General features: G+C 47.1%; 1 protein-coding gene across 1 annotated transcript; it reads right to left on the bottom strand.

The window, feature by feature from the left end:
* Positions 1-66: 66 nt before the first annotated feature.
* On the bottom strand, positions 67-25522 carry TGM6 (transglutaminase 6; the record flags this gene model as incomplete). Its single annotated transcript, XM_080684907.1, has 13 exons — positions 67-220; positions 404-537; positions 852-1006; positions 11796-12137; positions 15028-15270; positions 15355-15458; positions 17676-17814; positions 18377-18554; positions 19915-20043; positions 21288-21406; positions 22135-22377; positions 22938-23111; positions 25462-25522. 13 exons carry the CDS (start codon positions 25520-25522, stop codon positions 67-69), a joined length of 2175 nt encoding a protein of 724 aa, XP_080541033.1.
* Between the last annotated feature and the right edge of the window lie 540 nt (positions 25523-26062).

Raw genomic sequence — 26062 nt, 5'->3', positions numbered from 1 at the left:
GAGGCAAAAAGGTGGATGGGAGAGGAACGAGAGCCATCTCCTCCGCTCTCATCCCCTTGTGGCCCATCACTTGGCTGTGGCCACGTGGATGATCACAAAGCCCTTGATGTCTGAGAAGTGGGGGCTGACAAAGTCCACCTGCAGCTGCCTTAGGCCACTCTTGGAGGGGGTGATGTTGAACTGGACCAAGGCCCTCTCCTGGGGCTCCAGGCTGGGTACACTGGGGAAAGGGAAAAGGAGAAAAGCAGACCATCAGCCCTCTCCCATTCCTGAGCTGTCCTGCCAGTCCGTGGCTCTCCAGAAACCTCAAGATCAAGGTTACACTAGCAGCTTCTCTATAGCCCATCTTATAAGAATGGCAGCCCTTCCTCCACACTTCCACCCTCCCCAGGCTGCCACTTACTCAATGCTGAGCTGTCCCTGGAGAAGGCCACTGCCCTCCACCATCAGCATACAGTCTTCTACTTTCTCCAAGAGGGGGTTGACCACCAGCACTTCCACTACAACTGCTACCCCCACCATGGCTGGGCCCAGCACCTGGAGGGGCAATACCCATAAAATCATCCCTTCTCATCCTCATTTCCCCAGGAAAACCCATGGTCCTGGTGGGTCAGAGGATGGGGCAAAATCATCTCTACCCCTTGCTTTCACACACCCAGTTACCTAGCTCCATTATTATATCCATCCCCCTGCATCCATGCCATTTCTCCGACCCTTGAGAGTTGAAGCTAGGGCCCAAAGCACACACACACACACACACACACACACACACACACACACACACCCTCCAGCCTCTGATTTCCTCCCTCAGCTTGGCCAGGAATAGGGTGGTGGATGCAGACAGGGGTCACCTTGATGGTGATGAAGTCCTCCAGAGTAATGTCCTTTTCTACCAGGAGCTTCTCTCCTTTGGTGACAAGGCACATGGCAGCCAACAGGATCTTCTTGTCCTCTGTCAGGTCTTCCTTATATTGAGAGTAAGATATTGTGATTGGGATCTTTTTCTCTGGAAGGGAAAGCAGAGGTGGGAGTTGGGAATCCAATGTGTTTTTTTTTTTTCAACGGGACCCAGAAAGAGGAAGGGAATGTTCAATTCATAGTTACACTCTTTCTGGTCTTTGCAACCAACCGGAAGCAGGCATTATCATTATCAGTTCGCAGATGAAGAAACCTAAGGCTCAGAGAGGGTGATTTCTTGTCCAATGTCACCTGGCAAGTGAATCAAGGAGCTAAGATGAGGTGGAATTCAACTTCAGGCCAGTCAGCTACCATGACATCAGATTGTCTCTCTAAGAGTTCCTGGAAATGTCTTTAAACTTTCCCTAGTCATTCCAGATGGAAATCTCTCAGTTCATCAATGATTCATCCCATCAGGAATTCCCTCGCTGTTTATTAAGCACCTGCTATGTGCTAGGTGCAGAGAAGAGGGAGACCAAAGACCTGTCTCAAGCTTCCAATCGAGGGAGGAGGCCAATTTTCTCAGTTCTCCAAACCCTCCCTCCCCAGTAAGGCCCAGTCCTAACCAGCCCCACCAATAATGAAAAACCTTCACTGATAACCCCACCCAGTGATCTTGTGCTCTCTGCCTTCTGAGCTCCTCTGGTCCTGGCTATCTCTGTCTCTCTCACCAGCCACAAACACACTACCTATGTATTCTTTGCTTGTGAGTATAGATTACCACAGGCCATATCTGACTGTCAGTCATATTTGGGCTATTTTTTGACATACATATATAATTATTATTTAGGTGTACCATGTCCTTCCCAGTTTGTTCCAAACCCTACCATCCTCTACTGCTCTATTGCCACTGCTTTTTTAATTTCTGCTTCCTTCCTGCCCCTGAGTGTTAAACCTGTGGAAAAGGTCCTTAAAGGCTTGAACTTGGCTCACACTCTCTGTTCCCCGAGAACTTTGATAAGGAGCATTTACAAAATACCTACAGCTGACAGCATACTTTATGGTGAGAAACTCAAAGCTTTCCCACTCAGATCAGGAACAAGGCAAGGATGTCCCCTCTCGTCACCCCTTTTTAACATTGTACTGAATGTCCCAGCTGAGGCAATAAGATAAGAAAAGGAAATGAAAAGCATACAGATTAGGAAGGAAGAAAGAAAACTTTCACAGATGACATGATCATCTATGTACAGGATTTAAAAGAACAACAACAACAAAATCCTGGAACTAATAAGTGATTACAGCAAGGTCACAGGATATATGATCAATATACAATCACGTTCCTATAAACCAGCAATGAAGTGAGATGTGAAATTAAAAACACAATACCATTTACACTAGCATCCCCAAAATGAAATACTTGGGCATTAATCTGACAAAATATGTACAAGATCTATATGAGTAAAGAACAAAACTTTGATGAAACAAGTCAGACAAATAAATAAATGGAGAGATAGTCTATGTTCATGGATAGGAAGACCCAATATTATCGAGATGTCAGTTCTTCCCAACTTGATCTATATTTAAGGCAATACTATCAAAATCCCAGTAAGTTATCTCGTGGATATTGAAAAACTGATTCTAAAATTTATGTGGAGAGGCAAAAGATCAGAAAAGTCAACATAATATTGAAGGAAAATAAGATCAAAGGACCAGTACTACTTGACTTCAAGATTCACTAAAAGCTACAGTAATCAAAACAGTATGGTACTGGTAAAGAGCAGACAACTACATCAATGGAACAGAATAGATAGTCCAGAAATAAAGCCACATAAATATAGTCACAAAGGAAGTAAATGAAGAAATTATAGTTTTTTAAAAAACATAATGCTGAAATCACTGGACATTCAAATACAAATAAACATAAATAAATGTAGACACAGATTTATATTCTTTTTTAAAATTTCTTTATTGATTAAGGTATTACATATGTGTCCTTATTCCCCTATTACCTCCCACATCCCATTCATGCCCCCACCCCCCTGTTGTCTATGTCCATTGATTAGGCTTATATACATGAATAAGTCCTTTGGTTGATATCTCCTCCTTACTCCCACCCTCCCCTACCTTCCCTGAGGTTTAACGTTCTGATTGATGTTTCTCTGTCTCTGGATCTATTTTTGTTCATCAGTTTATGTTGTTCATTATATTCCACAAATGAGTGAGATCATGTGATATTTATATTTCTCTGCCTGGCTTATTTCACTTAGCATAATGCTCTCCATCTCCATCCATGTTGTTGCAAATGGTAAGAACTCCTTTTTTATCACAGCATAGTATTCCATTGTGTAGATGTACCAGTTTTTTAATCCACTCATCTGCTGATGGGCACTTAGGCTGTTTCCAAATCTTAGCTATGGTGAATTGTGCTGCTATGAACATAGGGGTGCACATATCCTTTCTGATTCGTGTTTCTAGTTTCTTGGGATATATTCCTAGAAGTGGGATCACTGGGTCAAATGGGAGTTCAATTTTTAGTTTTTTGAGGAAACTCCATACTGTTCTCCACAGTGGCTGCACCAGTCTGCATTCCCACCAGCAGTGCACGAGGGTTCCTTTTTCTCCGCATCCTCACCAGCACTTGTCATTTGTTGATTTGTTGATAATAGCCATTCTGACAGGTGTGAGATGGTACTGCATTGTTGTTTTGATTTGCATCTCTCTGATGATTAGTGACTTTGAGCAGGTTTTCATATGTCTCTTGGCCTTCCTTCTGTCTTCTTTCGAAAAGTGTCTATTTAGATCAGTTGCCCAATTTTTGATTGGGTTGTTTATCTTTTTTTTTTTTTTTAATATATTTTATTGATTTTTTACAGAGAGGAAGGGAGAGGGATAGAGAGCTAGAAACATCGATGAGAGAGAGACATCGATCAGCTGCCTCCTGCACACCTCCCACTGGAGATGTGCCTGCAACCAAGGTACATGCCCCCGACCGGAATCGAACCCGGGACCCCTCAGTCCGCAGGCCGACGCTCTATCCACTGAGCCAAACCGGTTTCGGCTGTTTATCTTCTTTTTGTTAAGCTGCATGAGTTCCCTGTAAATGTTGGATATTAAACCCTTATAGTTGATATCATTGGCAAATATGTTCTCCCATGCAGTGGGCTTTCTTGTTGTTTTATTGATGGTCTCCTTTGCTGTGCAAAAGCTTTTTATTTTGATGCAGTTCCATTTGTTTATTTTCTCTTTAGTTTCCATTGCCCTAGGAGCAGTATCAGTGAAGAAATTGCTTCAGCATATGTCAGAGATTTTTCTGGCTGTGGATTCCTCTAGTATTTTTATGGTTTCTCATCATATGTTTAAGTCCTTGATCCATTTTGAGTTTATTTTTGTGTATGGTGTAAGTTGGTGGCCTAGTTTCATTTTTTTGCATGTACCTGTCCAATTTTCCCAACATCATTTATTGAAGAGACTGTCTTGACTCCATTGTATGTTCATGCCTCCTTTGTCAAATATTAATTGAGCATAGTGATTTGGGTTGATTTCTGGGTTCTCTATTCTATTCCATTGATCTATATGTCTGTTCTTGTGCCAGTACCAGGCAGTTTTGAGAACAGTGGCTTTGTAATACAGCTTGACATCTGGTATTGAGATCCCACCTGCTTTGTTCTTCTTTCTCAGGATTTCTGTGGCTAATTGGGGTCTTTTTTTATTCCAGATGAATTTTTGGAGAGTTCTTTCTAGGTCTGTGAAATATGCCGTTGGTATTTTAATGGGGAGTGCATTGAATCTATAGATTGCTTTGGATAGTATGGACATTTTAATGATGTTGATTCTCCCAATCCATGAACATGGTATGTTCTTCCATCTGTTTACATCTTCCTCTATCTCTTTTTTCAGTGTCCTGTAGTTTTCCACGTACCGGTCTTTTACCTCCTTAGTTAAGTTTATTCATAGGTATCTTAATTTTTTTGGTGCGATGGTAAATGGGATTGCTTTTTTAGTCTCTCTTTCTGTAAGTTCACTATTGGTGTATAGAAATGCCATAGATTTCTTGGCATTAATTTTGTATCCTGCTACATTGCCGAATTCATTTATTAAGTCTCTAAGTTTTTTGATGGAGTCTTTCGGGTTTTTTATGTACAATATCATGTCATCTGCAAATAAGGACAGCTTTACTTCTTCTTTTCCAATTTGGATGTCTTTTATTTCTTCTTCTTGTCTAATTGCAATGGTTAATACTTCCAGTACTATGTCAAACAGGAGTGATGAGAGTGGGCATCCCTGTCTTGTTCCTGTTCTTCGAGGAAATGGTTTTAGTTTTTGCCCATTGAGTATGATGTTAGCTGTGGGTTTATCATATATGGCTTTTATTATGTTGAGGTATGATCCTTCTATTCCCACCTTGTTGAGAGTTTTTATGAAGAAAGGGTGTGGGATTTTGTCAAATCCTTTTCCTGCATCAATTGATATGACTATGTGATTTTTATCTCTCAGTTTATGTGATGTATCACGTTTATTGATTTGCGGATATTGTACCATCCTTGCATTCCTGGGATAAATCCTACTTGGTCATGGTGTATGATCTTTCTGATGTAGTGCTGGATCCAATTGGCTAGAATTTTGTTGAGGATTTTGGCATCTATGTTCACGAGGGATATTGGCCTATAATTCTCTTTCATTGTGTTGTCTTTATCTGGTTTTGGTATTAGGATGATGCTGGCTTCATAGAAGGAGCTTGGAAGTGTTCCTTCCTCTTGAATTTTTTGGAATAGTCTGAGGAGGATAGGTTTTAGTTCTTCATTGAATGTTTGATAAAACTCCCCTGTGAAGCCGTCTGGCCCTGGGCTTTTGTTTGCTGGAAGCTTTTTGATGACTGCTTCAATTTCTTCCATAGTTATTGGCCTATTGAGATGTTTAGATTCTTCCTGATTGAGTTTTGGAAGGTTATATTTTTCTAGGAATATGTCCATTTCCTCCAGGCTGTCCAGTTTGTTGGAATAGAGTTGTTCATAGTATTTTTTAAAGAATCCTTTGTATTTCGGTGGGGTCTGTTGTTATTTCACCTCTTTCATTTCTGATGTTGTTTATTTGGGTCCTCTCTCTTGGCTTCTTGGTGAGCCTGGCTAGAGGTTCATCAATCTTGTTTATCCTTTCAAAGAACCAGCTCTTGGATTTGTTGATCTTTTGTATTGGTTTTGTGGTCTCAATGTCGTTTATCTCCACTCTGATCTTTATTATTTCATTCCTTCTGCTTACACTGGGCTTTTCTTGTTGCTCTCTTTCTAACTCTTTGAGTTGTAGGGTTAGGTAATTTATTACCATTGTTTCTTGTTTTTTTGCAGTAGGCTTGTAGAACTATGAACTTCCCTCTCAAGACCGCTTTCGCTGTGTCCCATAGATTTTGGATTGTTGTGTTTTCATTGTCATTTGTTGCCATGATGTTTTTATTTCTTCTTTGATCTCTCTGGTAACCCAGTCATTGTTTAATAGCATGCTGTTTAGTCTCCATGTGTTTGATTTTTTTGGATTGTTTTTATTGTAGTTGATTTCCAGTTTTATGTCACTGTGATCTGAGAAAATGCTTGATATGATTTCTATCTTCTTGAATTTGAAGAGACTTTGCCTATGACCCAACATATGGTCTATCTTTGAAAATGACCCATGTGCACTTGAGAAGAATGTATATTCTGTGGCTTTGGGGTGAAATGTTCTGAAGATGTCAATTAATTCCATCTGGTCTAGTGAGTCATTTAGGATTGATGTTTCTTTGCTGATTTTTTGTTTAGAGGATTTGTCCAATGGTGATAGTGGGGTATTAAAGTCTCCTACTCTGATTGTATTGCTGTCAATCTCTCCCTTGATATCCTCCAGGAGTTTTTTTATGTATTTGGGTGCTCCTGTATTAGGTGTGTATATGTTTACCAGAGTTATTTCTTCTTGTTGGATTGCTCCCTTTAGTATTATGAAGTGGCCTTCCTTATCTCTTGTTATGTCCTTCACTTTGAGATCTAATTTGTCAGATATAAGTATTGCTACCCCAGCTTTTTTTTTCATTTCCATTTGCCTGAAACACCTTTTTCCATCCCTTCACCCTCAGTCTGTGTGCGTCTTTTTTTCTGAGGTGGGTTTCTTTAGATAGCAGATATATGGGTCATGTTTTCTTATCCAATCCATTACCCTATGTCTTTTGATTGGGGCATTTAATCCATTTACATTTAAAGTCATTATTGATAGGTACTTATTTGTCGCCATTTTTATTCTTTACCCCTGTGTTCCTTCTTCGCTTCCTATTTCTTTTTTTTACAGCAGACCCTTTAGCATTTCTTGCATTGCTGGTTTGGTGGTAATAAATTCCCTTAGTCCTTTTTTGTCTGTGAAGCTCCTGATTTCACTTTCAATTTTGATTGATAGCTTTGCTGGGTACAGTATTCTTGGATTCAGACCTTCCTTTGCATGACTTTGTATATTTCATTCCATTCCCTTCTGGCCTGATGTGTTTCTGTTGAGAAATCAGTTGCTAGTCTGATGGGGGTTCCTTTGTAGGTACTTTCTGTCTCTCTCTTGCCGCTTTTAAGATTCTTACTTTGTCGTTGGTGTTTGCAAATTTAATTATAATGTGCCTTGGTGTCGGTCTTTTTGGGGTTCATTTTGCTTGGGACTCTGTGAGTTTCTTGGATTTGTGTGGGTTTTTTCTTCCCTATATCAGGGAAGTTTTCTGTCATTATTTCTTCAAACAGGTTTTCTATTCCTTGCTCAGATTCCTTCTGGAACCCCTATTATGTGGATGTTGTTTTGTTTTGTGTTGTCCCAAAGTTCCCTTAGGCTCTCCTCCTGCTTTTTAATTTTTTTTTCTAGAAGCTGCTCTACTTGGGTATTTTTTCCTACCTTGTCTTCTAGCTCACTGATGCATTCTTCTGCTTCTTCTAATCTACTCTTGATGCTTTCTATTGAGTTCTTTACAGCAGCGATGTCATTTTTCATTTCTTCTTGATTCTTCTTCATTTCCTCTTGGTTCTTACTCATATTGTCGAATTTGTCTTCCATTATTTTCAGCCACCTTATGACCATTTCTCTGAATTCTTTCTCTGACAGGTTGCTTGCCTCCATTTCGTTTACTTCCTTTTCTGGTGATGCCTGCTTTTCTTTCCTATGCGGGCTGTTTCTTTGTCTCCCCATGGTCTCTCTTCTCCGGGTGTCTGGTTATGTAGTTCTCTCTCTCCTTAGAAGTTCATCTCTGAATTTTGAAACTGTTGTAGGGGATGGAGGATCAAAATTCAGGGAAGGTCATCTGAGGTTTGCCTCCTAGGCCTTCTTGAGTTAGCTAAAGCAGTCAATTTCTTAGGCATAGAAAGTAGATTGTGGTTCCCAAGGGCTGGTGCACCAAATGCTGATAAGTAGGTTTGTGCCATCTGCTTTGATTACACATTCATCACACTGGTGCAGACTGAGTTACTAGCAGCAAGGCAGGAGGAGCCCACAGATTTATATTCTTTACAAAAATGAGCTCAAAATAAATCATAAGCTTAAGTGTAAAATGCAAAACTGTAAAATTCCTAGGAGAAAACCTAGAGATCTTGGGTATAGTGTTGACTTTTTAGATACAACACCAAAGGCACAATACATGAAAGAAAAAATTGACAAGTTGGACTTCATTAAAATTATAAAATTCTGCTCTGTGAAAGACACTGTTGAGAGAATGAGAAGATAAGCCACATACTGGGAGAAAGTATTTGCAAAAGATATATCTGATAGCCCTAACTGGTTTGGCTCAGTGGATAGAGCATTGGCCTGCAGACTGGAGGTTCCCAGGTTCCATTCAGGCCAAGGGCATGTACCTTGGTTGCGGGCACATCCCCAGGAGGGGGTGTGCAGGAGGCAGTTGATCGATGTTTCTCTCTCATTGATGTTTCTAATTCTCTATCCCTCTCCCTTCCTCTCTGTAAAAAATCAAGAGAATATATTTAAAAAATAGATATATCTGATCAAGGATTGCTATCCAAAATATACCAAATACCCTTAAAGTCAACAATAAGAAAATGAGCAACACAATTAAAAAATGGGCAAAAGATCTGAACAGACATCTCACCAAAGAAGCTACACAGATACATATGAAAAGATGCTCAACATCCTAAATCATTAAGGAACTGCAAATGAAAACAACAATGAGATACTACTACACACCTATTAGAATGGCAAAAATCCAAAGTATTGACAACACCGAGTGTTGGAGAGAATGTAGAGCAGCAGGAACTCTTGCTCATTGCTAGTGGAAATGCAAAATGGCATAGCCATTTTGAAAGACAGTTTGGCAGTTTCTTAGAAAACTACATATATTCCTATACCATCCAACAATCACACTCCTTGATATTTACCCAAAAGAGTTGAAAACTTTCCACTCAAAAGCTTGCACACAGATGTTTATAGCAGCTTTCTTCATAGTTGCTAAAACTTGGAAGCAACCAAGAAGTCTGCCCTTCAGTAGGTGAATGGATAAATAAACTGTGGTATCTATAATAATAAAAGGGTAATATGCTAATTAGACCAGACGTCATTCTGGACGTCCTTCCTGATGAAGCTGGGGCGGGAGGGAAGCCAGCCTGGGTCCTGGGTGCCTGCTGGCGGCCGGAGGAGGGAAGCCCGGGTCCTGGGTGCTGGAGGGAAGCTGGTGCCAGCAGCTAGGGGAAGGAAGGCCTACTCTTACACAAATTTTCATGCATCAGGCCTCTAGTATCCATATAATGGAATATTATTCAGCACTAAAAAGAAATTAGCTACCAAACCACACACACACACACACACACACACACACACACACACACACACACACACAAACATGGGGGAATCTTAAGTACATGTTTCTAAGTGAAAGAAGCCAGTTTGAAAAGGCTCTATGATTCCAACTGTAGGACATTCTCAAAAAGGCAAAACTATGGAGACAGTAAACAGATCAGTGGTTGCCAGGGCTTCAAGGAGAGGGAGGGAAGAATGAGTTGGTAAAAAAAAAAACAACAACTTGCAATTTTAAGGCAGTGAAACTATTCTGTGTGATATTCCAGTGGAGAATACATGTCATTTATACATTTGTCAAAACCCATAGACTGTACAATACAGTGGACCCTAATGTAAACTATGGACTTTACTTATAAATATTGTATCAATATTAGCTCATCAATTATAACAAATGTTCCACACTAAAGCAAGATGTTAATAATAGGGAAAGATGGGTGGTGGTGAGGGGGTATATGGGATCTCTCTGTACTTTCTACTCAAATTTTCTGTAAATCTAAAACTGCTAAAAATGTCCACGAATCAAAAAATGATAAATGTTAATACATTTTATACTTTAATAGACATACCATTTAGCTCAGGAATTCCATGTTTGTGAATGTATTCTAACAAAATAATAAAAAATTCAGGTGAGAAAAAGGGTATTTTTTTTGCACCAAGTTGTTTATGTTAGTGTTTGTATTTTTAAATAGCAATAAGCTGATAACTACCCAAAAGAGGGGAAAAGATAAAATACATCACCATATATTTTACAGATTACACATCTATTAAAATGATGTTAATGAAAGGCTTATAAAAATTTAAATTACAATGTAAAGTGTAAAGAGCAGGGCACCAATGAGTATTTGCAATATAATTAAAACTATGTTTTTCAAAAAGCAAACAGGCATTAAAAATTTGCAAGGAAAATATGTTCCTTTGTAGGTGGGTGGCAGGATCATAGGTGATCTTTCTCTCGTGTGCTCTCAGTCATTAACGACTGTGTATTACTTTCAATATGAAAAAAAAAATTGCTAAAAGCCAGGAGAAAGTATATGTTAATTAATATTTCATTATAAAGTGTGATTTAGATTTTGTGAAAATTAAATGACACCTCCTTCGTATGTTTTCACACCTTGTCAAGATACACAAGTTTCACTCACCAGAAATTGGCCCAGAGCAACAGTTTCTTTGTTTAATTGAATCCTTAGAGTTCAGAAGGTATGTGAAGAGACAGATAAAGACAGAAAGAGGGAGAGAAAGACAGAGAGGTAGGGAGGGAGAGAGAGTAGGAAAAAGAGAAAGAATAATCAAATGGCATACATTTAGTAAATCATAGATGAAGTGCTATGTGTAAAATTTATACAAAAATTCCTTGAAATACATATATTTAAAAGCAGTTAGAATAAAGTAACTTAAAATTGTGCAAAAAACTTCAAAAGGACGATGTTTTGGTTCAAAATATCAAAGGTGCATTTCAGGCAAATGTACTGTGAGGCACGTTAAGCATAGTCTGTGCGGGCTTACCGCACCCACCTCTCCAAAGCCTGCAGTCAGGCAACAGGGCCAGCCGCGCAATGTGCTCTGGCTTTTGCTGTGGGCTCTTAGACTGGTGTGAGTCCTGCCTCTACACATACTGATTGTGTGACCTTGGACTTGTGAGTTCACTTTTCTGGGTGTGAGTTGAATTCTCAGGACAGGGCCTGGCACGTGTAAGCACTTAATAAACATCTCTTACTCACCTACCCCTCTCATGCAGGGCACCTGGACTGGAGAAGGTGACATAAGCATATTCCATGGGGTATGAAAAGCTCCCAGCAGGTGTTTATTCGGCATGTAAATATTTATACTAATTTGATAAATAGAGACTATAAATCCTCTCAACATTAGGTCAGTTTGCCACCAGGTGATTGTGGACTTTTATTACTATTCTCATTAGTTAGCCCCTCTGAGCCTCAGTTTTCTCATCTGGAAAGAGCAGACCAGAGGCAAGGCACTGAGCAACTGCTAGGAATACCCTCTTCTTTCCTGGGAATGAATGTAGGATTATGGGAAGTCAAGCCCCGCCCTAACCCTCCTGGAAAAGGGGTTGGGCTGGCCAGGTCCCGCCCGGCGGGGCGGGGCGGTCTTACCTTCTTCGGGCCCCAGCCGCACTGGGTGGGACTCACGCAGGATCTCGGCCACCGGCCTGCGGGTATAGAGGATGGCGGCACAGCTCAGGTTGACTCGGACCCGCTGGGCCCGGGAGGTGAGGTTGGTCAAGCTCAGGGCCAGCTTTAGGTCGTGGCCCAGCATGGGCGGCTCCAGCACCTTGAACTTGCCCGTGATGCTGGGCTTGGTGGCCGGCTCTAGGAGGTCATCGCGCCAGAGACCGCGGCCGCCGCCCCTGCGGACCCGGGCCCTCCTCCCAAAGGCTTCCACTCCGAACAGCTTCCTCACGGCCTTGCTGTACACCTGCCTCTCCTTCCGGGACCCTGCAGGGCATCGCATATCTCAGATCCAGGCCCACCTTTTCTCATTTCCCCTCTTCTCTAGGCAAAACCACCCGCCCTCTCTTCACTTTAATTTCCCATGGCTGCTGGAGGTCTCACATTGGCAGCCCAAGAGCCATATGCAGACCTCAGACATATGCATTCTGTTTGGTTCTGGACTATTTAAATAACTTTAAAAATATTTATTTATTGTTTTTTAAAAAATATATTTTTTATAGATTTCAGAGAGAAAGGGAAAGGGAGAGAGATAGAAACATCAATGATGACAGAGAATCACTAGATTGGCTGCCTCCTGCATACCCCCAGCGGGGAGATAGAGCCTGCAATCCAGGCATGTGCTCCTGACCAGAATTGAACCTGGGACCCTTCAGTCTGCAGGCTCTATTCACTGAACCAAACTGACTAGGGCTATTTTACTTTATTTTTTTAGAGAGAGAAGGAGAGAGAGCACAAATTAGTGACCATGGCCTAGGCTTTGGCAGATGATAAACAGGCACTGCTGTTATTGTCATTATTATTACTAGAGGCCTGGTGCATGAAATTCATGCATGGAGGGGAGGGGGGTTGTCCCTCAACCCGGCCTGCACCCTCTCCAATATGGGACCCCTTGAGGGATGTCCGACTGCCGGTTTAGGCCCGATCCCACAGGCAGTCGGCAGTCAGACATCCCTCTTACAATCTGGGACTGCTGGTTCCTAACTACTCGCCTGCATGCCTGCCTGATTGCCCCTAACCACTTCTGCCTGCCAGCCTGATCACTCCCTAACTGCTCCCCTGCCAGCCTGATTGACGCCTAACTGCTCCCCTGTCGGCCTGATCGCCCCCAACTGCCCTCCCCTGCTGTGACCTGCCTCCTCTGCTGGGACCTGCCTCCTCTGGGCGAGGCGGCAGAGACACCGGGACCAGCCACCTCTGCGCCATGCAAAGCCACGGGACCTCCAGTCCTCACTGTGTGGAGCGGCCACCGGGCCCTGCCTCTGCTGTGCATACAGCCATCTTGTGGTGGCCATCTTGTGATGACGTTGGGCGAGGGTGTCACACAAGGGTGTGACATCACCTAGGCTTTTATTATATAGGATTATTAATTTTGAACTGGGCCGTAGTGCTAAGTATCCTAGATGTTCAAGTTAAAAAAATCTACTACTATCATCACTATGTTTACAGTAATTATTATTATACTAGAGGCCCGGTGCACGAAATTCGTGCATGGGGGGGGGGGGAGGTGTCCCTCAGCCCAGCCTGCACCCTCTCCAATCTGGGACCCCTTGAGGGATGTCCGACCGCCTATTGGGATCAGGCCTAAATGGGCGGTCGGACATCCCTCTCACAATCCAGGACTGCTGGCTCCCAACTGCCCTCCCCTGCAGGCCTGGTCCCCTGCAACTGTCCTCCCCTGCAGGCCTGGTCCCCTGCAACTGCCCTCCCCTGCAGGCCTGGTTTCCCCCCCCCCCCAAATACCCTCCCCTGCAGGCCTGGTCCCCCCCAACTGCCCTCCCCTGCTGGCCTGGCCCCCCACAACTGACCTCCCCTGCATGCCTGGTCCCCCCCAACTGCCCTCCTCTGCAGGCCTGGTCCCACCCAACTGCCCTCCTCTGCTGGCCTGGTCACCCCTAACTGCCCTCCCTGCTGGCCTGATCGCCCACAACTGCCCTCCCCTGCAGGCCTGGTCCCCCCCAACTGCTCTCCCCTGCAAGCCTGCCCCCCCAACTGCCCTCCCCTGCAGTCCTGATCCCCCCCAACTGCCCTCCCCTGCTGACCTGGTCTCCCCCAACTGCTCTCCTCTGCTGGCCTGGTCACCCCCAACTGCCCTCCTCTGCTGGCCTGGTCATCCCTAACTTCCCACAACTGCCCTCCCTGCAGGCCATCTTGTGGTGGCCATCTTGTGTCCACATGGGGGCAACCATCTTTGACCACATGGGGGCAGCCATCTTATGTCTTGGTGTGATGGTCAATTTGCATATTACTCTTTTATTAGATAGGACTAGAGGCCCGGTGCACAAAATTCATGCACGGGGGTGGGGGTGTCCCTCAGCCCAGCCTGCAACCTCTCCAATCTGGGACCTCTCGGGGAATGTCCGACTAATGGTTTAGGCCCGATCTCTGTGGGATTGGGCCTAAACTGGCTGTCGGACATCCCTCTCACAATCTGGGACTGCTGGCTCCCAACTGCTTGCCTGCCTGCCTGCATGATTGCCCCTAACCCAGCCTTGGGCAAACTACGGCCCGCGGGCCGGATCCAGCTGTTCTATCCGGTTCTCTTGCTCTCCCCTCTGCTCCTTTACTTTGAATTTATATTAGTTCACACAAACACTCCATCCATGCTTTTGTTCCGGCCCTCCGGTCCAGTTTAAGAACCCATTGTGGCCCTCGAGTCAAAAAGTTTGCCCACCCCTGCCCTAACCTCTTCTGCCTGCCAGCCTGATAGCCCCCTAACTGCTCCCCTGCCAGCCTGATTGATACCTAACTGCTCCCCTGCTGGCCCGATTGCCCCCAACTGCCCTCCCCTGCCAGCCATCTTGTGGTGGCCATACTGTGACCACATGGGGCGGCCATCTTGTGCGAGGGCATGACGGTCAATTTGCATATTACCTCTTTATTATATAGGATGTGAACATAGCTCATCCAGTGCTTGGCACATGGTAAGTGTTCAAGGACATGTAGCTATTATTATCATAAGATGTGGGAAATTGTAGAAAACAGGAAGCTATTAATAGAAGCTATAGGCACTTGGCTCAAAGCACAGAGACAGTGCTGAAGGATGCTACTACCACCAGAACATTCGGGAAAGGGCCTGGCCCTGCCACCCACGGTTGTCCCTCTGCAGAGGTCGGGTCATCGGGGAGGCTGATGGAGGCCACCTCGCTGCCCTTACCCTCTGGATACTTATAGAGGCCCGTGATGTCCACGCGGGAGTCGCTGCCCACAGCCTTGGTGCTGATGCACCTCCCAACCTTCTTCGTGTCTGAATACACACGTTCCCTGCTGTCATCCTCATTCCAGAGCCAGGTGATGTAGTCTGCATTGACCTCCGCAAACACAAAGGGGCCATCGTGGGCCAGGTGCACGTCGCCCTCACGGATGGCAGTGACTGAGGCCGGGCCGCACCGGAACACACCTGGGCAGGAGGGGTAGGGGTGAGCAGCACGGGTGAGGAAAAGCAGGTGTCTGGGGCACAGTGGTAAGCCGGCTGAGCCCATACCTTCGCTCTCCTCCTGGGGGGTGGCATCCAGAACCTGCCAGCCATTGTAAGAGGGGCCCAGGTCCTGCCGGGCAAACCAGCTCTCATTCCAGACATGGAAATTCCTGCCACAGAGAGAGGGGTGGAAGGGTGGCCTACAGTGAGCACAGAGGCCCATGTTAGGGGAAGTTCCTAGTGGGAGCCATCCCTGGGCTGGTACTCTGCAAGAGTGCTGTGGTGGAATCTTGTGAGCCATTCATTCAACTGGACTGATGAGAACATAACGTGTGTGTGTGTGTGTGTGTGTGTGTGTATCAAGAACCTGTTGTTTAAGGTACTAGAAATACAACTGCAAATAAGACAGAAGATCTTTGCTCTCATGCAGCTTACATTCTAACAAAGGAGACAGATGGGGAGATAGGCAAAATTAAGTAAGCAGATAAATAAAAACAAATGCAAAGAACAATAAATGCTGTGAAAAGAGGGGCCTGAGATAGAGCATAACTGCTGGAGACCAACAGTAGGTAAATGACATCTGAGATGAGACTTAAAGGAGAAAGAAATATCCATGGAAGGAGTGAAGGGAACAGTGTTTCAGACAGGAGGAATAGCATGTGCAAAGGCTCTCGAGACAAGAAAAAGCTTTAGTGTGTTCAAGGAACAGAAAATATGTAAGTATCTCTGGGCTACAGCAAGCATGGGGTGCAAGCAGGGTTCAGATTATGCAGAATTCTGTAGGCTTTGGTAAGGAGCTCAGGTTTTATTTTAAGTTTCCTACATGAAAGATGAGACTATGAGACGAGGAAAGGTGACACAGGGTCACACAGTAAGGAAGCAGCAGAGAGAAACCTAGTTGGTCCAACATGGCATCTTTACAGCTGTCTCCGAACCCTTGTTTGGTAGGTAATGGTCTTTGGGAAGACACCTTGATAAGCACCTGGGGGCAAATAGGAGGACAGTGATAGCCTGCATGTGACAGAGGCCCCAACATCCAAAAGAAGGTCTGTTCCTTTTTGTGGTGCTCCTGTGGGGACAGGGAGTGAAGAGAAGCAAAAAGAGAAGGAAAGGGGAGAAGAGAGGCAGGTGATGTGAGGCAGGAGAAGGGTGGGGGGAAGGGCTCCTGGGCATACTCCCTGGCGGGGCGAGGACATTCAAAGGCCAGGGTTGCCAAGGCTGTCTGTGCTCTGGGTTGTATGTTCTTCCTGGTTTCCTCTGCTCTTTAGAAGGTTGACTTGTGTGACAACTCGTATACATATGAACATTCGGACGGGTGATTCACTGAAGCCTTGTTTATAAAAGGCAACCGTTCGGTCCATCCATGTGAGATGGTTAGATAAACAAGGTTGTTCCCATATAATCGAAAGTCAGACCAGGTGCACACCCCGGCTGGTCCACTCACCAGCTGTATGGCCTTAGACAAGTTACCTAACCTCTCTGTGCTCAGGCTCCTCATCTGCAAAATAGAGATAATAATACTCTCTAGCTCACAAGGTTCTTTGGAGGAATACGTGAGTTAGTATATATGTAGCACTCAGAACTGGGCCTCGCATACACTAGTGTGACATTATTTTACACACTACAAGTAATAAGAAAACCTTAAATGTACTGATATAAAGTTGTTACATGTAAAAGCAAAATGATAGTACAGGCAGATCTGGAAAATGTTTTGGGTTCGGTTCCGACCACTGCAATAAAGCGAGGTATCACAATAAACGAGTTGTGATTTTTTTGCTTATGGGGGGTGGGGGAGGGCATCTTGCCTTCAATTTGTCAAAAATGCAACATCTGTGAAGTGCAATAAAGCGAAGCGCAATAAATAAAACGTTCAATAAGACAAGGTCTGCCTAATTACACAAAGCTGCCAATATTAAAAAGCAGGTGTGTAAGGGGACTCACTATGTGCATGTTCTTGTGTCTGCAGAGACTCTCTGGGAAGAGATGGGAGAAGCTAATCACAGTGCTGCCTCCGGAAGGAGGACAGGGAGGCTGGGCCTGGGTGGGAGGGAGACTTACCACTGTGGCCCATTTTGTACCTTTGGAATTTCAAAGCACAGGAATGCATTTCCTATTTTAAAAAAGTTAATAGTCACAGGACTCTGGGGAGGGCTTTGTCTCACAGAGGGGAGGACCAGGGGTTCAAGGCAGTCAGACCTTGAGCCCCCTCGTGACCTCCGAGTCACGTGTCCAAAGACTCCTGCATCTCAGCAGAGTCATCCTGCCTAGGACCCCCCACCACACACAGGGTGCCTCTCCTCCCAGAACTGTCTCAACTCAGGAGAGTTGGGCTCCAGATTGGGGACTGCCTCAGGGAGCCCCTGGGACCCAGCGGGCTTGGGACCCACCACATGCTGTCTTCTGTCAGGTCCTCCAGGGTCCGCCCGAAGGAGTCCACGTATTTGTCCACACTCAGGTTCCTGTCTGTGTCATGGGCCGAGTTAAAGTTGGACACAATCCGTGTCGCGATCCCCAAGCACCTAAGGACTGAAAAGTAGGAGGCTGATGAGGCTCCAGGAACAGGCCAGGACCCTGCACTGGGGAGGGGTCTGGCTCCCCCAGCTTGCTGCCCCCCTCATTTCTGACCACAGGCTCCTCCTCGTCTTTGTCTACTTTGTCAGGGCCGGGACTCCTGTCTCCATGCTCACAAACACCACCATCTCCTCTACCTTCTGTCAGGGGACTTCTGGGGATACTACTGCCCCCTCCCCCACTTTTGAGTGGACAGGCTCCAGGCCAGCAGGACCTTGGAAGCCTGTAACAGCCTTGGAATCCTGAGGGGACGGAGGCCGCGGGGCCACAGGATTTGCCCAAAGGCACTCAATGGGTTCCAGGCAGAGGGAGGTGGGACTCCTTGGGCCAAATAAATGATCCACAGTCATGTAAATGAACTACCTGCTTTCTTTCTTCATTACCCAGACTTCCATTTCCCCTTCACCAGTAAAGAAAGACTGGGTCTTTTTTGTTGTTGGTGATGGGGGAGGGGGCAAGAGAGAAAAGATCTATGCAAATAAATGTAAATGAGAGAACTGGCCTAATTTTGGAGTACCTGTGCACATGACTCCAGCGAAGACCCAACACTGGCCGTATTTGACTGGCTTGAACCTGCCCTTGAACCACTTGCGCAGAATGGCCACGCTGCCACGCCAGTGCAGTGGGCTGGTGCCGCCGCCGTACTTGCCCTGCCACTGGCCTTGAACTACGCCCCGGTCGTTGTTGCTGTTCACCTGCACAGACGGATGGGTCCACCACCAGGCAGGGCTCCCCCCTTCAGCAGCCTCACCATTGTAAAATCACCCCCAGCTTTGGACCACCCAGTCATTTGGGGGGTCACCCCTTGCTTTTAAATAGTCTGAAAATTTTACTGTCTTAAAATTTCTACTTCTCGCTACCATTTATTACGTTCAGTGACCTCCCACCGGGTTACTCTATTGTTGAAAATCATTTACAGTCTTAGAGCATTTGTTGTTTTAAATGGTGTGTTTTGGGGAACTGTTGGTCGAATAATAATTATGGAGACAGCTAACATTCAATAAATGCTTCCCGGGTGCCGGGCACGCCTCTAAAGCTTTGGGCACACTATATCAACCTGCTTAAAGTAGGTTCTATTATTCCACTTTTGTGTTCAGATAAAAAAAAAAAAAGAGAGAGAGAGATTCAGAGAGGTTAAGGGACTTGCCCTGATCACCCAGCAAGTGAGTAAAAGGAGTTCAGGACTCTTGCCCCGGGGCCATAGTGCTCTACTGTCAGGACTGGTCACTGCTTTGGAGTCCCTGTGCTCCAGCATCTCTCTGAGGTCTTGGGGAACTGAGCGTATCAAACATGAGAAAAGCAGCTTTATCCACTGGGTAATCACGATACCCACCCACTGGCCCAACACTTGCTTTCTCTCAGAGAGAGCTACAAGGCCTTCTTTTGAGGAGGGAGGACTGTTGTGTAATGGGTTAAAGATGGCAGCCCTCCCCCGGGAGGCGAGTCTGTGTACCCTCTCCCCGAATCTGGCTGCTGTGACTACTTTGCCAAGGACTATGGTGGAAGTGATGCAGCGCCGGTTTCCAGGCCCAGGCGCTTGTGCCACTGGCAGCTCCGACTTCCTCTTTCTGGAACAATCAGGTGGGGAGAAGCCAGGTGCCATGCCTGATTACCCTGAGACTTCCATGCTCCGAGGAAGCCCAACCCAGCCACGTGGAGAGACAGAGCGATGACTGGCCAGCCCCAGCTCTTCCCACTACCCCATGCCAGCGCCAGTCAGGAAAGTGAACAAGCCATCTTCACGGTCCAGTTCTGGCTGGCGCAGCAGGGGAGAGACCAAGGGCTGCCAGAGGACACTGGCCGCCAGAACCACTGACCACCCAGATAGATGGTTCCATCAGTCCATCCCAGATATCTGCAGCCACTCAGACACCCCCTGCCCAAGCATCTTGGAGCAGAGACAAGCCATCCGCATTGTGCCCTGCCCAAGTCCCTGGTCTGCAAAATTGTAAGCATAATAAATGGTTGTTTCACACGCCTGAGTTTCGGGGTGGTTTGTTAGGCAGCAGTAGAGAATTAAAGCAAGAGGTTGGCGGGCATGGCGGGGCTCCTCACCATGGCGCTGATGATCCTGGTGACATAGACGGGGTCGTGACGGCAGGACACATCGGTGGCTGGGTCGTTTTGGTGACTGGGGCTTCGGTCCAGGATGGAGAGGCAAATGTTCAGGATGTCCTCCTCAAACTGTCCCCAGAGAGGCTGTGCTTAGAGCCAGAGCCTCAACCATATTCCAGACCCTCCCACGACCTCACCCAGTCAGTCATTTGTGTTGTGCAGGGGAGTTTGCCTCCCCGTAACCACCCCCTCTCCCCCAGGGCCCCACAGAGCATCCCCAAGACTCAGAAACCCTTCCTCAATAGTCATCCAGGAACCAGAAGCTCAGCCCTAATCATGTCCTCTCCTGCTCAGTAGCCCCCGTGGCTCCCCAGAACCCGCAGTCAATAGTGTAAACTTGTGGCTCCGGAGTCACATCCACCCCACTGGCATCCTCGTATGGCTTTTATGATTTTTTTTAACTACATTTGAATTAATTGGCAAACTGGGCGATTTCATTGAAACACTGGGAGGTTTTTACATACAAATGAAAATGTCCAGGCTTGGAAAATTTGGAGGGTCTGGGAACCCTCACTTTCCCACATGACTCTAAGAAGTGGATGCTGAGAAGTGTATCATCTCCACCCAGCCCCTGACCCCAAATGCTTTCCACACCCACTCCTCAGCCCACAGTCAAGGTCTTTCCCTTGCCTGCCACCCTTCTTCTGGCTGGGCAGCAGAACCTCGGTACCCTCCGACTTCCCCCTCCTGCTGCCCTGTCTGCTCTTCCCTCTGCCCGTCCAGGTCCCGCCCAACTGTGGACACCAGCCTTGTTAATACCACGTGGCTCCCACAGGCCCTGCGGTGGCGTTTCCTTTCATGCTCTTCTGAACACCCTCTGCTCCCACCTCGACTACCCTGACTTTCCTCTGCCCATCGCGCCCGGTACTGTAACTATTTATCTAAGCCAGAGGCTCTCAGGTGTGGCCCCAGACCAGCAGCAATGGCTTCACGTGGGAACTTGTTAGAAATGCATATTGCCCCCTCCCCACCCCTTCGTGAGTCAGCTGCTCTGGGGGTGGCGCCCAGCCATCAGCGTGTTTTCAGGAGCCCTCCACGTGGTGCTGGTGCGGGCTTGAGACTGAGAATCCTTGATTGAAGCTATTTAGCTTTCTGTAGCAGAACTGACCGTTCTGTTTCCAAATGCATCCAAAGCACGTTGCCTTCCCAAGGGCCCAGTGCAGGCCCTGACACAACTAATAGAGATGAATGAATGAAGGAAGGAATTTGCTCCAGGAGTCGGACAGCTTGTCCCCCCTGAGAGAAAGGGCTCCTGGGATGAGTTTTCGCGTGCCCTAGCCCACGTCCCCCTTGTGGCCTGTGCCCCTGGAGACCTGCCCGAAGTTCCAGCCTTGGGCTCGGATGCGCTTCTCCACGCCTCGGAAGATGATCCCGCTGTCATTGAGCACGTACTCCTGTCTCTCCTCCTCTGAGGCCAGAAACACGTCATCCTCTGAAAAGCAGAGGTCAGAGGGGCTCAGCAGGGACCAGCTGCAGGAGGTGCCGGGAGGCTGGCTGGCAGGAGAGGCCAAGAGGGGCTTGCTGGGCTCCTGGGCTATCTGGAGGCCAAGCTCCATTCCACCTGGCGATCTCTCCCAGGCAGGGAGCAACCCCAACCCAGCCCAAGACTGAAAGATTTTAGGAGTCCTCATGTCTTTGGCTGACCCTAATAGTGCCAACAGCAGCCTCATATTTCTTAAATAATAATAAGAATACTGACCCCAGAACCCCTTATAATATACTTTGTATATTACAAGAATTAGCACTATGAATTTTCACCATAACCCTTAGAGGTAGGCTGTTATTCCCATATTACAGATGAGAAAACTGAGACTCAGATAGAGAAGCAACAGGAGAACTGGGACTGAACCAACTCTGTCTGATGGCTAAAGCCCAGCTCTTACCCACTCCTGGGCCCCTCCTGCCTCAGACCCCATCGCTGCCCACTGGCCTCTGCGCACAGAAACCACCAATTCCTGTCCCCCTGGCACAGGCTCCTGTGGAGCACCTGCTACCAGGTTCCTCTGCCCAGTGCCCACCTCCACCTAGGCCTGGCTCTCACCAAGCTCTTGGCATTGACCTCCCTAGCCTTTGACCCGCCTCCCAGGCTCTTTCTAAGGGCAAGCCCTCCTCTAGGACAACTTCCAGGAAAGCTTGTGCCTCGGACTTGGCAGCTCCTACCTGGGCACCAGGGGTTGAAAAGGAGAACAAACTCGCCCAGCTTCCGGTCACTGTGTTTGCGGCGAGAGGAAAGCCTGGCATTCAGCCGGTAGCGGCCAATGACGGCATCGGGAGGGCTGGTGACGTTGATGGTCACTGTGTTCCCCTTCTGAGCTGCCCTCACTGCCGTCCAGGCATTTCCCACCTCTAGCTCCGATGTCGGGAACATGGCTTTGGTGCCGAAAGCCTCAGAAGCCTGGGGCCCTGGGGGAGAGGAGAGGCACTCAGGAGACCCAGTCACCCCAGGAAATCCAGCTCGGGAAAAGCGGGAAAGCCGTGGGCCTGGGGCCTGGACGAGCAGCCTTCCCTCCCAGAGCTGCCGGAACACTGCTGCGGGGAAGAGCCTGCCCAAGACAAGACTGGGCCCTTGGCAGAATGGGGTACTTAGCTGTCCTGACTCCCACCCACCTCCTGGATCAAAGAGAAAGCGACAGGTCCCTTCGAGACCAAAGTCTGCCTTTTGTCTGGCCAGGAAAGAAGGGCGTGGGGTCCAAAGGTGCCTGCTGATTTCCTGTACCTTCCAGAGTCCTTGGTGTCCTCAGGATTCCAGAGTCATCATCTTGTCTGTCCCACTGCCTGCCGCAGCTCCTCCCAGCCATCCCCAGAAAGCTGTCATCAAAAACCTCCAGGATCCAGGGCTCAGCCCACCTATCGGGATTTGTTTGCCCCCATGTCTGGGCTGACGACTACAGGGTCTCAGGTCACTGGTCACAAGACAAGTGTTTCTGACCGTGGACCAGTGGAGGCTGCTGTGAGCCAGTTACCTGTCTCCACCGTGAAGATGAGGGTGTCCTTGCTGTCCAGGGGACAGTTCAGCTCCAGCATAAAGGTGAACATCTGGCCCCTGCGAACCACCAGCTCGGGGCCGGGGTACTCCTGCGTGTGGTGGGCAGCACCGTTCCTTGGCCACTGCCAGTCCACCTCGGTGACTCTGATCCCTGAGGGAGAGGACAGGGAGATGAGACCAAGCCCGTGGCACGTTTCTCACCCCTGCCCTCCCATCTGCCTCAGCCTGCCAGCCATGTGCGCATGTAGCCACTAGTTGTCCCACACAGTAGATTCTGGTTATTTGTGGTAGTTACATTCTATCAAGTCTCCGTGAACATTGAATCAGTGAGCACTGAACCAGTGCCCTAGGGAAAGTACAGGGCTAGGTTCCTGTGAGCCTTCGTCACAATTTTTCATCAGCCGATCAATATATAACCTTGTTTTGTGTGTGTTTCTGTTTAAAGGCACTTTATCCTGTATAACAAAAGGCTAATATGCAAATAGACCGAACAGCGGAACAACTGAACAACCAAACAACTGGTCGCTATGATGTGTACTGACCACCAGGGGGCGTGTGCGGAACATGGTGGGCATTGCCCACGGTGGGATGGTGGAGCAGGTGAGCGGGGGGCGCCAGACCAAGGCAGGGTGCCGGTTGCTGTCATCAGAGCGAGCCTCTGGTGGTTACTGAAAATTCTTTGCTCTCATGCACCTCAGTCCCACCCAGCGCTCAAACCTACTGCCGGCACTGCCCTGCTCGCACCTGCTGCCAGCACCAGCCCTGCTTACACCCACAGTCGGTTCTGGAGCCACCAATTGCACCTGCTGCCGGTGCCCGGCACCGGTCCCGATCACTCAGCACCATCAGCGGGTGGGAGCAGCAGCTGCTGGCCCTGATCGTCCCTTAGGGCTTCTCCACCTCCCCCTGCTCCTGAGGGGTGATTGGTGCAGCAGCTGCCACTCGCACCCACTGATAACGCTGGCCCCAATCGCTCCATGCTGTCAGTGGGTGCAAGCGGGGCCGGCACTGTCAGCATGTGGGAGCGCAGTGGGAGCGGGGCTGCTGGCAGACAGGGTTGGGGGGCAGGGGCCACAGTGGGAGGGAACAGGGCGGGGTGTGTGTGGAGGATGGACCGAGACCCGCCCCTGTGCCTACTGGCAGCCTTGCGGCCCACAGTTCCTTTCAAGGTGCACAAATTTGTGCACTGGGCCCCTAGTTGAATATATTGCTGATTCTTTAACATTACACTAATGGATAACACTGTACCTCAGGCCTAAATGAAGCTTAGCTAATATATACATTTTCTCCATAAGACATGTTGTAGCCTCCTGTGCTTAGGAACATTAGACAGTGCTTCAGCACTAAGCTTGGGGCCATTTTAAACTGCAAAATTATCAACAAAAAAGACAAAAACACAGAAAATGTGGCATTAAATAGACTGCAAAAGGACACTTGTTTGTAGTACAAGAGCAGAAATAAGAAGACAGAGCATCTCCTTTTCCCACTTCAGCTGGGAGCACACATGTTAGGCGACCCGATTTTCTTCAGTCTGCACATGAGGATTGACTTGGAGTTAAAAATTAATTGAAGCCAGTAGGCCAATTTGCAAACACAGAATCCACAAATATGGGGATTGACTGTGTATTTTCTATAATATATTGGTCAACAAGATAGATCTGGACTTTCCCTGGAGAGATACACAGTGAGGCTCTGTGGCTCAATCATTATGAGCACAGCCTTTGGGATCAACTCATGTGGGTTCAAATCTTGACTTGGTCATCTAATGGCTAAACTACCTTCTGCTTGATTTCTTTGTGCTCCAAGGTACCCGTCTGTAGAGTGGGAATAATAATACCGTGTGGAGGACAACTGCCTGTCATTTGGAGCCCCAAGAAGAGAGCTGTATTTATTTATTTATTTATTTATTTATTTATTTATTTATTTATTTATTTATTTATTGGTTGTTGTTAATCCTCACCTGAGGATATTTTTCCATTGATTTTTAGGGAGAGTAGGAGAGAGAGGAAAAGACAGAGAGAAACATTGATATGAGAGAATCATCAATCGGTTGTCTCCTGCACGTGTCCTGACAGGCTGGGGAGGAGCCTGCAACCAAGGTACATGCCCTTGACCAGAATCAAACCTGGGACCCTTTGGTCCGCAGGCCGATGCCCTATCCACTGAGCCAAACCGGCTAAGGCCAGAGCGTTATATTCCAGATGAGCAAGGTGACACCTAAATAGGTGAGTCCACAAATAACTATCATTCTGATATAGGTTGTGAAGGCGAAGTGCGTGGAGCTGAAAGAAAGTATAAAAGAGGGGCCTAGCCTGGTCTGCAGGTGATGGCGAGGCTCGCACGAGGAGGGGGCATTTAGACTGCCTTGAATTGGGGTGTCTCCAGTGGAAACGTGGGTGGCATATCCAGCCTCAACCCAAGCACCCTCTCCCTCCATCCACTTCCATCTACTTCATTGTTCATTCATTCAGGGGTCGGGAGTTGTGCTGGGTGCTGAGTACACATTCGCCCTGCCGCCAGGAGGTTGACAGTCCAGCAGAAGAGCAGGTCGATCTCAAACATCTAAGCGCAAGCTTTAGGAAGTGTCCTCAGGGCATGGCACCTTGTTTCCCCTGATCAGGTGATCCAAGAGACCAAGGAGGGAGCTGCAATGCCTTTTATGACCAAACCTTAGAAGTTGCACTCTGTCTATCATATGCTATTGGTCAAGGCCGTTACCAAGGTCCGCACAGGTTTAAGGGGAAGGAACATACCCCACCCCTTGATGAGAATGGGTCAGTGCCACATTGTAAGAAGAACGTGTGAGATGAGATATATATTGATATGATCATCCTATGAAATACAATCTGCCACACTCGAGAACCACGGAAGTAATGTCATCAAGTACTCCCTGCCCAAGGGTACCTGCCATGGGGCTCTTGGCTCTATTTTATTTGGTACCTAGTGTACAGTAAGTGCTCAGTAATTCTTGGCTGGACAATTTAATAAAACTTCCTATGAACCAAGTATTTATAAAACTAAGCATTTTGTAAATATTAGCTCATCTAATCTTCATAAACCTGTTCCAACTTCACAGATGGGGAAACAGAGGCTCTGAGTCGT

This window comes from Plecotus auritus (assembly GCF_963455305.1).
Source record: "Plecotus auritus genome assembly, chromosome: 8".
NCBI lineage: Eukaryota > Metazoa > Chordata > Mammalia > Chiroptera > Vespertilionidae > Plecotus > Plecotus auritus.
Note: the sequence above shows the minus strand (reverse complement) of the source record. Positions and strands in the feature narration are given on the sequence as shown.